Source organism: Corvus kubaryi, unplaced genomic scaffold, assembly GCF_017639235.1.
Source record: "Corvus kubaryi isolate FWS band 111438036 unplaced genomic scaffold, C.kubaryi_AGA036_p1.0 137, whole genome shotgun sequence".
Classification (NCBI taxonomy): domain Eukaryota; kingdom Metazoa; phylum Chordata; class Aves; order Passeriformes; family Corvidae; genus Corvus; species Corvus kubaryi.
The window spans coordinates 4,499,988-4,517,196 of NW_024580671.1; the positions used below are offsets into that span (position 1 = coordinate 4,499,988).

Genomic DNA, 17,209 nt, shown 5'->3' on the forward strand with positions numbered 1-17,209 from the left:
TTTCTTATGTCACATTTGCACTACCTTTATCTCAAGGATATGTTGTGTATATCAGGGCTGTATTTCCATAATGTATTATAATTTCTATTTTAAAATTGCCCTGATTTATTTCAAAATGGTTGTGGAACTCCTATAACTCAACATTAGGGACTAAAAATATACATGATTTCATTATGACAAATACCTTTGTTTGTCATTAGAACATCTGCAAAGATTGACATTTCATTTTGATTAACTATATCATTCAATATAGCATGATAACACACAGGTTAAGAGAACAGAATGGAAAACACACCATGTTGCTTCAATAATACAAAAACTTACTGGATGACAAAAATCTCCTTGCGTCTAAAGAAAAATGAAGAGTATCTGGAAATAAAATCCATTAATACTTTAGTACATAAACAACATTAGTACTATTCTAATTCAGCTAGCGATGTGAAAACAAGGTAATTTTGAAGATACATCAAGATCATTTATCTGAGGCAGAGTTGCTGCAGTGCATTGTCAATGGTTCCACCTTCAGAGGATGCTTTGCACTGTTATTAGCAGGTACTAAATTCTGCTATCTGAACAAGTGCCCTGCAGAGGACATACCCCAGACATTACATCAATGAGTTCCAGATGATTCCCAGTATGTTTTCTCATCTGTTACAAGCAGCCATGCTTGTGTGCTCTATTTTGAACAGGTTTGCACATGCAATCAACTTACTCTATACCACACACAGACATACCCAAAAATCCCAGGTCAACAACTACAACCTTTCATCTTCCAGCTATTCCTAGTCTGAAACAGTAGGATATTTGGCTACTAGGGCCATTTTAGGGCTATTTTAGGCTTCTCATCTTTAAGGAGACTGCCTACCACAGTGTTTCATCTGTGACACAGCAGGGAAAATACAGGCAGGTGAAGAATGCTCACCAAACATTTCTAACTCAGTTGGTTGTCACATGTTACTGATAATAATTATATTTATTTGGTGAATAATATCAATATTTCTGGCAGTCAAAAAGTGGTTTTCCTTCTGATAAATACCTGTGACAAGATTTCTTGTCAGATACAAAATATGAATTGCTGCATGCACCTTAAATGAGTAGATGTTAGGATAGCCAGTGTGCTGAGCTCCACAGAAACCCAGATGTTATGCCAATCCCTCTGTTTAAAAAAAACCCCGCTTTCTAAATATCAATTAAACAATGACAGATTTGTTCTTGAGTTAGTTGACAGGGACTTCTAGGGGTTTGGCCTGTGTAAGTTTGCAGCCTACACAAAATTTGGGCCATTAAAAAACTCACAAATTCTGCATGTTTAAAATATGTAGCCTCTCTTTGGCTAACACAATTAAACAGTGATTTGCACTTAGATTTTTATCTTGTTGTAAAAAGAGCTTAAGATTAAGTGATTTTCTAAAAGCTAGTGAGAAGTGTCTTGAGGATGGAGGTCATTCTTTGAAAAAGGATCTCAGTGACCTGTGTAAATAAGAACAGCACAAACACTTCCAAACAAGCAAAGGTCAGAAAGGGGTCATGGCTACGGACCCTTTGGACTACTGTTTTGCCTAAGGAGTACGCTTACCGTGTAAATCTCTCATCCTTCAGCTCCAGGTCTGCCACTGTGATCAGCTGATCCAGTTTGAATTTCGTGTCAATAATTTCAGCATCTCGTGGGGAGTATGTGCCTCCCTCTTTTTGCTTTTGCCGAATTCTAAACAGAAAATAGTGAAAAATACACATGCAAAATATTTAAGGACACATAGGTCAATACTTTGATTTGACAGGCTGAAACTGAAAAATGGTTGCCAGGAATCCTTCCTTGGCCTTTCTTCTTGTCTCCCTTCTAACAGTGTAATTTAGTCAAATACTGAATTTATGTTGCCTAAAATTCAGAAGAAAGAATCTAGGTGCTGTGCTCTTTTAGTTTTCCTACAAAAATTCTATGGTAATGCCTGAATAAAGCAGCTGAGTAAGAATAGAACTGATGAATGAACATCATGAATGAATGATGAAACTCACATCATGTGTGCAGTATGCAGCCTCCTTATTTACATGGACATTTTGTTCACTACTTGAATTGAAACTCAATTTCTCTTCCACCTGTGGGACTTCTGTGTATTTAACTGATAAATTTAGAAAATAGAATTTAGAGTATTTACTTCATATCCAGCTGTAAATAGTATTAGGCATCATGATAACTATAACCAGCTGACACTCTGATCTGTCAATAGGGAAGTGGCTCTGAAAGGTTAAGAAAGGCTACCACTCTGATTTACCCTCTGGAAAAGATGGATTTGCTTCTTCATCTATGGAAGATTCCACCCTCACTAGACTAAATTCTTTGTGAGTCTCTCCCTTAGTTTTTACATAAAAACAAAAAAAACCCCACAAACCAAAAATCAAGACATTTTGGAATTACATTTATAGGACTGTTTCAACTCTTCTTTAAACCATTTTTGAGTGTTTTCAAACATGCTATGGCAAGGATATGTAAATCTCACCTTGCAAAAGCATATACTGCAGCCACCAAAAGAACAACTGAAAGTATACACAAAGTAACAGCAAGGATAACTTCTACAGATCTTCCTGTCGGTCCTTCACCTGCAACAGAAAGTGGAAAACTAATATATCATATATTCTTCAGAATTTCTAAAATTCTGACAGTATGAAATAGGGAAATAATGAAAGACAGACACATTTTGTCTCTGTATAACTGCACCCATTTTATGTTGGTTGAAAAGGTTCAAAAAAAAGAAAAATATAACAAAACCAGAAACAGTTTGTGTAAGGGTTCCTAAGCATTGTTGATCTACATAATACCTAATTTTAATACAGATGTGTTAACACTATATGTGCAGATGTCACCTGGTGTTTTTCAGTTTTACCTGCTGAACAGGTTAAGGTCAGTCTATACTGCAGTAACATCAGCCTGAACACTGGCCTGAGGTCAGAACCTGCTTCAGTCTTTGTGCAGGACTACTGCAGCTCCTCAAGTGGAAAAGAAAGAGAACAACTCTAAAGCAATGACGCTTGCAGCTGCCACTCACAAACACAATGATATTATTTTTAGTGGAATTCTAAGGCTGCTGAAGGAACTGAACCAGTGGTGAGATCTGAACTTTCTGGATTAATCTGCCTCGCTGACCATTAACTCATGTTCCTGGTTTATGTGAGAATTTGTGATACTGTTAGGAATAACCACCAGTAGGCCAAAAGTAATCATAAAGGCCTCGATGACTGAAAAGTAAAGGTGTTGGTATTCTAATCAGTCCTTCCAGGTGAGAATGAAAGCTCATTCAGAAACTGATAAACTACTTAGATTAGTAGTTTCTAGGCCTCGTCTTGAATATCTTTAGTGCTAAATTTCTGAGACATTTAATTTCCCACCCTTCCTGTAATCCTGTGCCTATAATAAAACTCACCCTCATTTTCCCTTAGGCAACAGTGAAAATAAGTAAAGCAAGGGAATACTACTGATGGTACTGTTCACTTTTGTTGACATTCACCTCCACTTGCTGATCCACTGCAGAAAAACTTAGTTCCTGTTTAGCATCAAGGAGAAGGAGAAAATGTACAGTTTCCTGCCACATGAAACTATTTCCCGCTCAAGGGACAACATCCTCCCAAGGACACACTGGGAAACACCACAGTCTTGGTTTTGTTTATCTCAAAAGACTGTGATTTTTGGATTAGAGAGTATATTTCAGTTGATCTGGACTGATGTACCTGAGAGAATGTGATTAAAATTCAAAATGATCCTTATTTATCAGAAGAAATCACCTTAAAACAGTGGGATGGAATTTTGTAAGATCAAGCGCATGGTTCTACATGTAGGCAGGAATAATCAGCTACAATAATACAGCACAGTAAACAGTTGGCTAGGTAGAAATTTATCAGAGATTATTGTAGACTGACACCAACGTGAATAAGCAATATCATGTCTGTATGAAGTTACAGACAATAGAATTCAGTATAGTTTGCAAAACACCTGAAACAATTCTTCCACTGCATTAGTAAAAGTTTAGATGCAACACTGGACGCTACAAGGTAAGAAAACATTTAATCTTAGGTATAGATAGTGGAATAGAAAAGCAAGTACATACAAAAATGTTTCAATGAGTAAATGAATCAAAAAGTTCCTGCCACTCACTTATCACTGTGATAAGGCAAAAATGTCAGTAATGTGAAAGAACAGAAGCATATCCAGAGAAACCTCTACAACAGTTCTGTTTTGCACTGAACTGTGAAGTCTGTGTCAAAATGCACAATTAACATCAATCTGAACAACGCAGATGTTATTAAACAAAACAGTGCTGGTAAAATGCCAACTAAGAATTAAAACCCCACATTTTCTCCTACTTCTTTGCAACAGGGGAGGACGACACATCTCTGTAGACATGTCTGTAGAGATAATCACGGGCATGGGAAAGGAGACCAAACAGAGAATGTCATGACGTATAACTCTGAAGTGCTGCACTCAATACATGATAATAACAAACTGCAATAATAGAATATCATAAGGTCGCTTTCTATGTAAAAGACAGTGTCAGGAAACCCCATTTTGATTCTTTCCTATCTCATCAGATTTACAATTCACATGGAATAAGCACACTTACACGGGACTACTGATTGCCCCACAGTGATTTGCTGAACTAACCACCAGAGTTTACAAAAGGGTTACAAGCTGCCTTGATGTATTACAAATTTAAACAGTATTTATTACTGTATCTTAATTATCTCATGGAAAAATCCTGATCTTTCACTGTAATAGGGACATTAACTTTGCAATGAGAGTCATGGATTATGAGGAAGAAACTCCACCTCTCCAGCTCAAGAGGAAGGTTGTGGTATGCCGAATATGATTGGGTGGGTGTGCCCTATTAAAATATATCCTTTACTATAATTAAAAAACATTATTGTAGCTGTATATTCCCATAATTTCTGCTTCAGTGTTCCTCCCTAACAAAATTCCTTATATTTACAAGACCATCTGACATGAGTCACAAAATGATCTCTCAAGGTTTTCCATATTTTTTTCTGCTTCAAACATGTGACATTTAATTGTACCAAAAGGTTAACTGTCTGATTTTCCAGATCAAAGACCTACCTATTCTCTCAGTAGACTTAGAAACCAGAATGTAGGGGTTTTTGAACTGTTGTGAATAGCTCTGCCAAAATTCAAATTAGTGTTTCATCTAACAAAATGAAAGTCTAATGTTGGAAACCCAAAAATTTCAGTGGTTATTACTAAAGAAGCTAATTGATTTAAAATAAAATTGCAATTCTGATTTCAGGCAGCATAAATTCCTCTTGGAGAGAGGCTGATGTTATGAGTGCAATAGAAGTAACTGGGTTGCAAAGATTTATAAAAGCTGACTTTTTTGCATGTTTTCTGAGTTATATTTCTAGAGCAAGCTGGAAGTTCCTGTAACCAAAGTTTCTAGAAAGAAACACTTGGGCAAGGTTCCTCGTGCTAAGTGTTTCAGGAGAGTGCTATATCTCCAATACCATTCAACTGCAGTACCTGCATCACTTGTGATGTATCAATTTGATGTTGATTTCACAGCACTTGTAAGAAGTCATGCAAAGAAGTTTTGATTATCTATTCCATGTAAGTTATGTAAGCTCTGAAATTCAGAAGCTAAGGCCAGACAAAAGGATGTTGTAGTCTGGCCTTAAAAAGCAGTGCTTGATGTTAAAGATTAACACAGAAAGCATTGGATGGGTGTGAGGAGACACAGATATCTGAGGAATTTATCCCTCGTTTTGGTTTTTTCCATATTAGATTTTATTCATCATACAAACAGATCTTGCTTATTTATCATGTACAAGGTAGAAAATGTCACAAGTTTTCAATAACAATGGATAAGGCAATGAATTACACTACCTGCTGCCACTAAGTATTGCAGATTTTTCTGTTAGAAAGGAGAAAATTGCCCAGAGGTCTGGATAGAGTTGGACTCATTTCCAGTGAACTTGTTTTGCCTGATTGGACACACTATCTTTCCCTTATTGGGAAAAATATTAGCTTCATTTGCTTAGATCTTTTAAATTCAGAAGATATAAATACAACTTTTATGTTGCATTTTCCAGAGCGTTCCGGGCTGGAGAAATAGCGCCAGATCCTTTCAGAATATTCAGGTAGTGAATCAGCATTTCAGGGTCTTCAGTATCAGATCATGTAACAAATTCCTAAAATGGATTAGATGAATAAGGGAGCTCATATCACAGAAGATGAATGCCAAATGAAAAATATGTGCCCACTAAAATTCTTCTGGGTACTCATCCAGTTGTCTTGGTGTGCATTTTGAGAAAGTCAGGGCTAATGCTTAGCTAAGTAAGTTTTTGACTTACAAATATATTAAAAGAACTTACAGATCTTATTACAGTCTGCTACAAGAGATGTCATTCCCAGTTTTAGAGGTGTATCAACATGGCCATGAGGGAATTATGTTTGATTTCAGACCAAATAACAACTGACCTATTGGCTAGTGACTTTAGAACCAGATGGATTCTCTTAGACAGCATTAATTTATTAATTCAGATGGAGCTTTGTCTACTTCTAAAGGATGAAGGGGCTAAAGGGTCATGCCCTCAGATGACCTGCCATTAAGCTCACTGGAATATAATCATAGAATCATTTAGTTTGGAAAAGACCTTTAAGATCATCAAGTCCAACTGCTAACCCAGCATTGACAAGACCACTAAATCCTATCCCTAAGTGCCACATCTACACATCTTTTCAGTACCTCCAGGGATGGTGACTACCACTTTCCTGGGCAGCCTGCTCCAATGCTTGACTCTCTTTCTATGAAGAATTTTTTCCTTATATCTGATCTAAACCTCCCCTGACACCACATTTCCTCTCGTCGTATTGATTGTTACCTGGGAGAAGAGTCTGACACCCATCTTGCCACAACCTTTTCAGAGAGTGATAAGATCTCTCATGAGCTTCCTTTTCTCCATCCTAAATGACCTCAGCTCCCTCACCTGCTCCCCGCAGGACCTGTGCTCCAGACTCTTCACCAGCTCCATTATCTTTCCCTGGACATGCTCCAGCACCTCAATGTTTTTTGTAGTGAGGGGCTCAGAACTGGACACAGGATTCAAGGTGTGGCCTCACCAGTGCCAAGTACAGGAGGACAATCACTGCACTGGTCCTGCTGGCTACACCGATACAGTTCAGCCTGTATTCCTGATACAGGCCAGGATGCCACTGGCCTCCTTGGCCACCTGGGCACATGCTGGATCATGTTCAGCTGCTGTTGACCAGCACCCACAGATTCTTTTTCCCTCGGGCATCATTCCAGCCACTCTTCCCCAAGCCTGTAGCACTGTACAGGGTGACTCAAGTGCAGGATTTGGCACTTGGCCTCATTGAATCTCATACAATTGGCCTTGGCCCATCAATCCAGCCTTTCCAGCTCCCTCTGCAGAGCCTTCCTGACCTCCAGCAGATCAACACTCCTGCCTAACTTGGTGTAATCTGCAAACTGACTGAAGGTGCCCCTGATCCCCTTGTCCAGGTCACCAACAGGGACATTAAACAGGACTGGCCAAATACTGAGCCCTGGAGAGCCCCACTAGGGACCAGCTGCCAGCTGGATGGAACTCCATTTAACCACCATTCTTTGGGCCCAGTCATCCAGCCAATTTTTCACGTGGCCAAGAGTATCAAGTACTGGTTCTACATCCAACAGAGAAGGAAAGAGCAGAAAGAGAATGGCTGCTGGAGGTTTGCCAAACAGGATGAACTATCCTGGCATCATGGTATTTTTATTGTTATAATTGAATCTCTGCAAACAAGCTTTGTCAATGCTGCCTCTTCATTTAACAGTCCAGGCTGACATAGAATCTCTTGACAACCTCAAAAGGACATACAAGGCAATGGATATATTTCTTCAGCCATTCTAGTTAACAAACATAGAGATTACTTACTTCATGGAAACCACTGTATTAAAAAGAAACTGAATTGTGAAGACTCTTTAGAAATAGAGAAATACTTTAGTAAATGACATTCTTCTTACCTAATGTTTTGACAGGGTCAGAATAGTCGGAATCTGTAAACTGTCCTTTAATGTTAGTTGCTCTGAACTTAAATCTGTGAAAGAAAACCAGAAAAACTAATGAAATAAAGTTTATGTGTATTTTCTTAAATATTGTTTCACTTACGAACTAAAAAATATTTTTAAGTTTAGTGTAATATAATTTGGAATCATTATTCACCTGCAAAAGTGACATCATGACAGATATCAATAACTCAGTGCCAAAATCTTAAATTTCTGAAAAACCCTGATGTGAATTATTTATCTTGAATTTGAATTTATTTAATTTAAGAACTCAATAATCATCTTCTTTCATTTGAAAAATTTTGTAGAAAATTTATCTCCCATATCTGTGCTCAGTTAAAAAATTTTAAATTAGATATACATAATGATAATTTCAATGTCCACTTTTCTAATTGAACTATATGTTTTGAGTGTTTGCATAAATCTATATTTCACTTAAATCTTTCTCTTGGTCAAACATAGAGACAAACGTACTTACAGGTACTGCTTTCTTGGTTTCAGTGGGCCATTACAGATTTTGTCTTGACTGGCTGGTATCATACATGTAGTATCAGCGCCTATGACATATATCTCTTCTTTCCCACTCATGTCTTCTTTTCCTTCTATACATGGTGGGTTTGGAAAGCCTTCATTTGTAAAATACAGCCTCGGTTTGTTGAAGTAGGCATCATACCACTTGGTAACATTCCCATCATGCTGAGCTATTATCAAGAAAAGAAATAATAGATACAATTTACATTCTAACCAGACTGCAATTAAAGAAGTTACATAGGAAATTATTTTTTAAGAGCTTAGCATGCTATTGGTGCCATTTACACAAATAAGTCTATAACTGAATTTGCACTTAAACCCAAACTTCCTTACTATCCACACTATCTGTGTTTTGTTAACTCTGAGTAAGCCAACTAAATCGCATCTAGAAATTTTGAGGGGCAATTTCACACAGCAGCTCTGCCTTTGGATTATATTATTTATGCAAGACACTTGACTTTGAACATGACTAGCGAGCAAGCCAGTAAAAAACCCTTTAGTCAGAAGACAGTAAAGATTCATAAATTAAATTACTAGATTTCCGTATGTGGATGGAACCCAGCAGCTCATGAGAAAAATCTTCACAATGTTACTTAGCATGGTATTTGTTCATCTTTCAGCTCAAGAGAATCTTCACAGCAATAGCTATGAAGTAAATGTCTTTAGGACTAGTGTTAAAATGCAAAGTTCAGAAAAAGGTGAGACACTTAAGGTGAGTTCACTTAATGTCCATGCTTTACTTCTATACTTTGAAACCAAGAAAAATAAGGGAATTAAATACCTGGAGTTTTTCCTTCTTAGGTAAAGTAAGCATGACCATATGATGTCTTATCATAAAACTCCCACTCACATTGATAAGCAGTTAGTCAAAGGGTTTCGCAGCACTCTTTGTACAAGTAAATACTCATCAGTCCATACAAGGGAATAAACATTCTTACCCACAGTCTACAGAAGGGATTTATATAACTCCCTCTGCCCCCGTAATGGAATGGAAATATCAACTGCACATGGCTGCATTCTTTTATGGGCAACACTAATAGCGACAGAAGAATAACCTTTCCAAACCCCAAAAGTTTCATATTTATTCACATTCACATATGTAAAATGTTGGGGTGTTTTCCAAGGAAACAGAAAATATAGTGAAAAAATTAGGGACAGAATAATATTGGTGGCTTCAAACAGCATAGAAGACCCTTTGTCGGCAAATATTCCCAGAATCCAGTACCCAGCCCACAGGTATTGTGAAAGATACTTTGCCCTTAGTGCTGTTGCCACAGCAAAAGTGACTTTGTTGACTGTCTCTTAAAATGAAATTACTGAAACCCAAGAAAATAAATGAAAAAGACAAACAGTTGAAACTGAACACTGTTTTCAAGGGAACTTATTAAATTCTACCTCCAGCTTCCACAACAAGAACTTGTATCTTCTTGATAGGACCATGATCGTCACTGTAATAACATATTGGCATTCTGATTGTAATTGTTGTCGCTGTGACCAGTAGTGCTCCATTGGTATCATAAACTGGTGCTGGTTTCTTTTTAGGCCTTGGCGGTTCTGTTTTTAAACAAAGATATACCACAGAGTTGTGTTTTACAGTATTTTCACTGCAGGTACATTGTTCAGGCCCACAGCTGAGTTGTGCAAAAAAAGATCTCCAGCATATTTTAAGAGACTTAATGTTCTACTTAATGTCTTAAGCCTCTAAAAACTATATTCTGATAAATACCTATGTATATCAGTTTTCAATTAAAAGAAGAAACAATAAAAAGAGTGATTTTCAGTTTTTCAATTAGTTTCAATCAATCACTTTCTTTATTTCAACAACTGATGCTGCATATTTAGCTATTCCTGTGTCATATTCTAAGCTGTTTGTTGATGATAACTAAAATACTGAACTTGATATGATTACTTCACTGAGTCTGCACATGCTGTACAGTATCGTTCTAATACAAATAGCAAATGATCTGTAAAACTAAACACTACAATTCAAGGTGATCAATTACATATTCCTGCTCCTACATTATGCAGCCTCTAAGTAATAGCTCAAGGAACACAGCTGTGTACTCACAGGTAGAACAGCAATTTCTTCAGAATTTACAGAGATTTCAGATAAAGGGTACTTTATGGGACATACCTTTGATATCCATGGTTATTTTCAATTGAATTTTTGGCCCTGCACCAGCACCATTAATTGCATACACCTTAAAAAAAATATATTTGTTTTAATGAGTATTGTAATAGCATCATATTGGCCAATACTGGATATATCTGAAGCAACAATGAATGCCAAAACACTCCATTTGTCATTCACACTTGGCTAGAAATTACTTTATATTCCTTTAAAATCCTAAGTGCAGTAGCACTTCATTGCTTATAATGTAGCTCTTAAAAAAGGAGTAAGCAAGCCCACTTAAAGAATGATCTTTTCTCCTCTCGTGTCCCTGTCTCTGAGTATTTGAAAGTACTTCATGCACATACTTCTAGCAAGCTCCCCTTGCAGAACTGAACCTTTCATGTCCTATAAGCCAAATGAACAATTCCAGTAGTGGAATTAAGAGAGAGATTTAGTCTTGTGCTTGTGACTATGTGTCACAGATTGCTTTGCTAAGCGCATGAACTGGTCATCCAGACTAGTGATGTGTTCTGCTCCCACTCACTCTATCCTGTTCATTGCTCCCCTTGTTCCTCAGACCTGCCTCTCTTTGCACCCCAGCTAACCTTCTTGGCATGAAAATCTCATATTCAGTCAAAGTTTCAAACTAATCTCACACTTGCATCAAAGAAAAAAATACACCCCCCCAACTGTATCAGTTCTTACGCTGACATTATAGGTATGTCCTCCTTTTAGTCCTTCTATCATGGCAGTGACTGACTGATCTTTTTTTTCAATGACACTAAGGTTGTGGATCTGGATGGCAGCAGGGTCATCTTCATTGTAAACCATAGCTTGATACACTTGAATATTTCCATTTGGTTCAGATGGTGGCACAAATGTTACTTGGAACTTTGTTACTTCATCTGGTATCTTCTGAAAAGTTATGTTGTTAGGTGGGTCTTCAGGCACTGAAATAAATATTTCAATGACCCAAAATCAGTTTACTACTATTACTATTAGAGTAAAACCTGAAAAATTAAAATCGTAATTTTTTTGTATATCAGTATTATTTCACTGATAGTTTCTGGTTTTATAAAAAATTCTCAAATACTTACTGCATACGTAAGTATTCATAATCACAATAAAAAGACAAATATCTACTGAAATCCTATTCTTAATGAATGTGGCACTGAATTCTTAATGGCACTGAATGCTACAAACTTTAAAAATAATGATTAGATAACACTCAATAGTCTCTACTCAGAAAATTTTTTTATGATTATCTGCTGAGAAAGCCTGAAAACATCATTATACCTTGAAAGACATCTGGGCTAAACAAATCCTTGCATGGGTTGACAAGCAAGAAGCAAGAGTCAGTGAGTATCCCTTTCTGAAAGGCCTCTGTTGACAGCAAGCTCTCTCCTAACATATAAACAAGCCACTGTGCTCCTAAGAGTCTCTGCTTACCATAACTAAATCTTTAGGAAAAATTTTTCCACTAGCTGATGCTCAGACACAAGCACAACATGCATTTTTCCCGGGGGCAGTTTCTTGTCAAATGCTTGTTCCAATAGCTTATTCTCAGGACAGCAAAGGTATAAATCATTTTCCCAATGTTTCTATCTGAAAGAAAAGGCTGTAACATTCTTTCCAGGCAGCTAAATATTTATTGCTCTACCTGAGCAGACAAGTATGTAGCGTGACCTCTAAATAGTGAAATCAAGCAATGGAAGGTAAACACATTCCCTCAGAAAGGATTTAGATGCAGTTGTCCTATTGCCCAGGTTTTTTATACTAGCCAACAAATGCTTACTCAGGCTTCTCTGGAGTAACTCTGCGTAAACTGGTCCTAACCAAGCTAAGCTGTGCAAAACAGATGAAACAAGATGGAAAAAAAATAACTGTTTCTCTCTAAAGTTACTGCACATCCTAATGTATCACATATTTACATAAGGAAAAGGGCTACCAGAAAAGGTAGCCAGACAGGATGCTGTCTATCTCAGAACAGACCCAGCTACCACATAGTTTACTTTTTAACTTTTCCACAGTAAAAGACCATATCAGCTTCCAGGGATAGAAATAGGTCATGAAATCCTTAGAATTTAACTTATTTAAAGCTTTGGAGATACATATATATATATGGATGGATGGATGTACACACTCATATAGTATCATATCAATAGGGACCTTGGCTTTTTATACATCAAAGGAAGGATAAATGATAAATAAAATCACTGTGTAGTACACTTAAATATGAAATTAACCTGAGTATATAACTAAAAAAGATGTTCTGCAGCTAGAGATAAGGGAATTGTGCTTTATACACAGGTGATAATTAGTTCAGATGAAACAAAACTTTAATACCCCTTGAGAAAATATTTTTAGTGTCTTGCTTGTTTTTTTAAAAAATTGAAAACAAATCAGAACCAGCAAAGTTAGTAGACAGAGCATAACTGTGATCTATATATGTAAAGTTAGGACTACATCTTCCCCATGTACACCTATTTCTATTTTTCTGAGCAAATGCAAATGCTATCTACTTTTCTGTAACAGCTCATCTCTCAGTTTTATTTCTCTGAGTAACTTAACGGCATCATCTACTTTTGTCACCTTAAAATCTAGCTCATTCTCCAGATTGTTATGAATCTGTGGAACAGCTGACTCAAGCAGAGATTCCTGTGGGCCTTTGCTAGCAACTTCCTTCCACTGAGAATACATAAATAATGTCATCAAGTCAGCACAGATCCCATTTATAAATGTAAGATGCATTTCACTTAATTTTTTATGTTTAAATTTTGCACCAAAACCAAGGATGTTGTATAGAGTTTTCAGTAGTCTCAAGAAAAACAGGCACCTCCACAAGGGAGTCATGCCTGCCTATGATAGGTGTCTTAAATATACATGCTAATATAGATAGAACCTTTGTTTTCATTGGCTATAGAAGTAATCTTCATGGCTGTGTTCCACATATCCAAATTTTATATGGAGCAAGGTAGGATCCCTGCATAACTAAAGGTAAATCTTAGTATTTATAACCATTCATTTTTTGTTGTCTGACACCTTTTTAAATATTAAAGGAAAATATTGTGAGGACAAATCTGTATTAAAAGCCCATTTTGTGTTCAAATTTCTCATTCATTTGTCAAATTAAAGTAAAACTGTGAAGTTTGATCTGTATAAAGTAGAAAAAATACAAACCTGCTTCAAAAGTGGAGACAATTACTGGGGAACTAGCCTTGCCTTCTAGGAGTGCAGCATTCACATCCCCCGTAAAGGCAATGATTACTACAGAATACCTCGTAAATGCTTTTAAATCAGAAATTTCTAAGACTTTACCCTCCTCATTTGTCTTCAAAAACCGACCTTTATAGTTGTCATTATCTACCTTTAAAAATATAGTAAAAAAAAGGAAAAAAAGTTGTTACAAGGCTTGAAACAGGCAAAAGCAGGAAATTATTATTTGAACACCTTATTTAAATTTTATTCTTCCACTTTTCTAACTAGTTACATAGGAGATTTCACAAAGAAGTTTTTAGGTACCATGAGTATAAAGTTGTGCTGGGGAGTACATTCCCATCTCACCCACGTGTTGCCTCTGTGGCATTCCATGCAGTATGCACTTAAGGGAATGGGCTGTTTGGGTGGTGCTGTCTCACACCAAGTGAAGATGGACCAATTTGGAGGCACTGGGCCAAGGCAACTGTAGTGACCTGAAATGGGAATCAAACTAGGCAAAGACCCAGAAGATGAGCAGCTATATAGCAGAAGATTGTTTGGAATACAATTAGAAAATTGGGCAGCAATATATAATGTTGATACTACAGCAGAAAGTGGGATTCTTCTTTGGATGTATTAATTCTGTTTTATGAGAGAGTTGGGAAGGAGTAATTTTCTCACTAGAAAAGCTGGAAAGCTTTAGGGTTCAATCTAAAAAAGGGAGGATTACAGAAGACCTAGTAATAAGTTTAAAATATAAAATGATGTTAATAAATTGAAGAGAACCCCCTGTTTGCAGTTCATGAAAATACAAATAGAAATTTTACTTGCACAAAAAACCAACTGGAATTAAAAATTACACAGTATGCAATGGCATACCTAAAAAAGTAAATAAAACTATGACTATTCATTTAGTTATAAACTAAAATAATCTATTGAGGGTTGCTGAGCAATTTGCAGCACTGGATATTACATGGAAAGGGTAACAAATAATTTGTGAGGAATATTTTAGGCACATTTGTTTCTGTGTTAGAGCAGCCTATGTGTTGGGTTATATTGTGGATACCTATCATCCTTACATCTCAAATAATCGGTAGTTCTGTAGAAAAATCTCCAGCGTTAGACTTTTTATCCAACTAATCACTTCTAATGGTAGCTTCAAAAACAAGAAAAAGGAAAAAAAGAGTGTTTCATCAAGTATCATTTACAAAATTCTATTTATGTATATTCCCACTGCTTCAGTTAATGTTTTTATTATTGTTTCTTCAGTGTGTAATTTGAAAAGAGGATTAGGTAGCTGTACAGTAGTTTTCCCACTGAACAAAATCTGTATTAAATGCAGCTGATAAAACATTAGAATAGGTCAAGCATACCTTTTATTTGATGGATAGGCATATATCCCCACTGAGAATTAACCTGAACTAAACTTTGTGATGAATTAAACAGACATTCATTTCCTGGGAGGGCCATCAAGAGCTGAAACACTTTCTTCTATCTGACTATCAAAAGTCCGGCATATAAATATTTATTCAACAGCTAAAGTACAATCACAACACTACATCATTAAATGTATTTCTACTCTTCATGAAGTTTAATGGTTAAGTTTCATTTTCCTTACCCATTTCCAGGAATATTTTATTCAGAACTACTTCTAATTATAGTAGGCTGTAAGACAAACTAAAACATGACTTGGAGGAACAATAACAAAAGAGCACTTTTTAGTTTTTCTGATCTTTAAAACTGCAAGGAACATCCTAGCAATATAAGCAGAATCCTAATACATTCAGTTATGAATACTAATTATTAACTTTTAGTATATAACAGAGTAGAAACTGGAATTATTCTGTTCCATGATGCTATTTTTATAAATATTCAAAGATACTCAGTTGAGAATAAAAATATACATACTGGAAGTTTGTGGAATTTGGAGTCTTCAAAAAAATTTCCCGCTGCGACAATAAAATATATACTAAAAATTTCACTGAAAAAGATTGTGACAGCTTTATTGGTCTTTAAGAAGGAATAGATTTGTCTACTAAAGTTCTACAGAACTGGCATCTGTAGTTACTGATCATTAGACAGACAACATCTAATTAGAAGGAATCCATAAACACAAAGCTGGTTATCTGAAATATATTTGGAAAAAAACCCAACCAAACAAACAAAAAACTCACTTTGTAAAAACAAAACTAGTCCTCCAAACTGAAGATTTAAACCATTTTTTAAAGTTCCTTTCAAATGCTGGCAAGTTCACCTGGCACATTCCTCAGTTCATCCTGCTTCAGGAGTTTTATTATAACTTACATTGATAAGGTATTTATATTTTCAGAGTATAGATTGAGATTATATAATTTATAATTTTGGAATTATCAGAGAGGAAATTGTTTCAATACAGATTGATAAAATATTAAACCCAAAAAAAATCAAGCTTTGAAAATTGAATTTGTAAGTTTTATGAAAACCATGAAATGTTTTTCTGCTGATGCACTATAATGCTGTTTAGTAAAAAATGACAGGAATTTTTCACAAGGAGGAAGTTTTCCCTAATTTTATTAGAGGGGAAATAAAACTTGCTGTGTAGTTTTTAGCGACCTACCCATTGGGCCAAGGAAACATCCCTATATGTCCTCCCCTTGTTGTACATCCTTCATCCTGCCATTCTACTACTGCAGTAAGCATGTTCAGAACTGAGCAGATTTCACTCTGCATGTTGTACAATGAACTTAGAGGAAAATTGCAGGACTACACATTACTCTCTCTTGTAACTTTTCTGAGTAGCTTAAAAATATTTGGTATTTTTTACTATCTCCTTAGAAATTTTGATTGCAGAAATATCTCAGCATTAATATACTAGCAGGTCTGTAATTCTTATGACAGACTCAGAAAAATTAAATATGCACACGTAGTCTTACTCTCTTCTCAGAAATCTTAAAGAAAATTTGTGTTTAAAGGCCTTAAATAGTTTGAACTGCTCTTTAATTTTTTTTTCCTACCATCTAACAGACTGATTCAGAATTTTTGAAACTGCAAACAGCAACTTGTCCTGGGTAAAGTCTCATAAAATACTTCATATTTTCACTTACAGCCCTGTCTATGTAATTTCTGGCAGAACAGGGAACCTATATCCTACTTCTCATGTGCTTGAACTTAGTTGACTATCTTGCCACAGGGCAGGAAATGACATTTATTAATGGTGGTTTTAGGAAGCTTTGGAAATGTAGCAGAGGATGAAAAGAGAAAAGCCACCAGAGTTTTTCTTTCATGTCAGTTTTTTTGGTTATAAAGGTCAAGGAGAAAGAAATGT

At 36.1% G+C, this 17,209-nt stretch overlaps 1 protein-coding gene across 1 annotated transcript in view; it reads right to left on the reverse strand.

Moving 5' to 3' along the window:
- The window catches only part of PTPRQ (protein tyrosine phosphatase receptor type Q), a 124,509-nt gene that overhangs the window by 23,742 nt on the left and 83,558 nt on the right, over positions 1-17,209 (reverse strand). Inside the window, exons 44-51 of the mRNA XM_042017676.1 lie at positions 13,888-14,074; positions 11,413-11,657; positions 10,729-10,795; positions 9,990-10,148; positions 8,542-8,764; positions 8,022-8,095; positions 2,496-2,595; positions 1,577-1,705 (exon numbers count right to left, since the gene is read on the reverse strand). Of these exons, the coding sequence (XP_041873610.1) occupies positions 1,577-1,705; positions 2,496-2,595; positions 8,022-8,095; positions 8,542-8,764; positions 9,990-10,148; positions 10,729-10,795; positions 11,413-11,657; positions 13,888-14,074 (1,184 nt within the window). The remainder of the gene's footprint in view (positions 1-1,576; positions 1,706-2,495; positions 2,596-8,021; positions 8,096-8,541; positions 8,765-9,989; positions 10,149-10,728; positions 10,796-11,412; positions 11,658-13,887; positions 14,075-17,209) is intronic.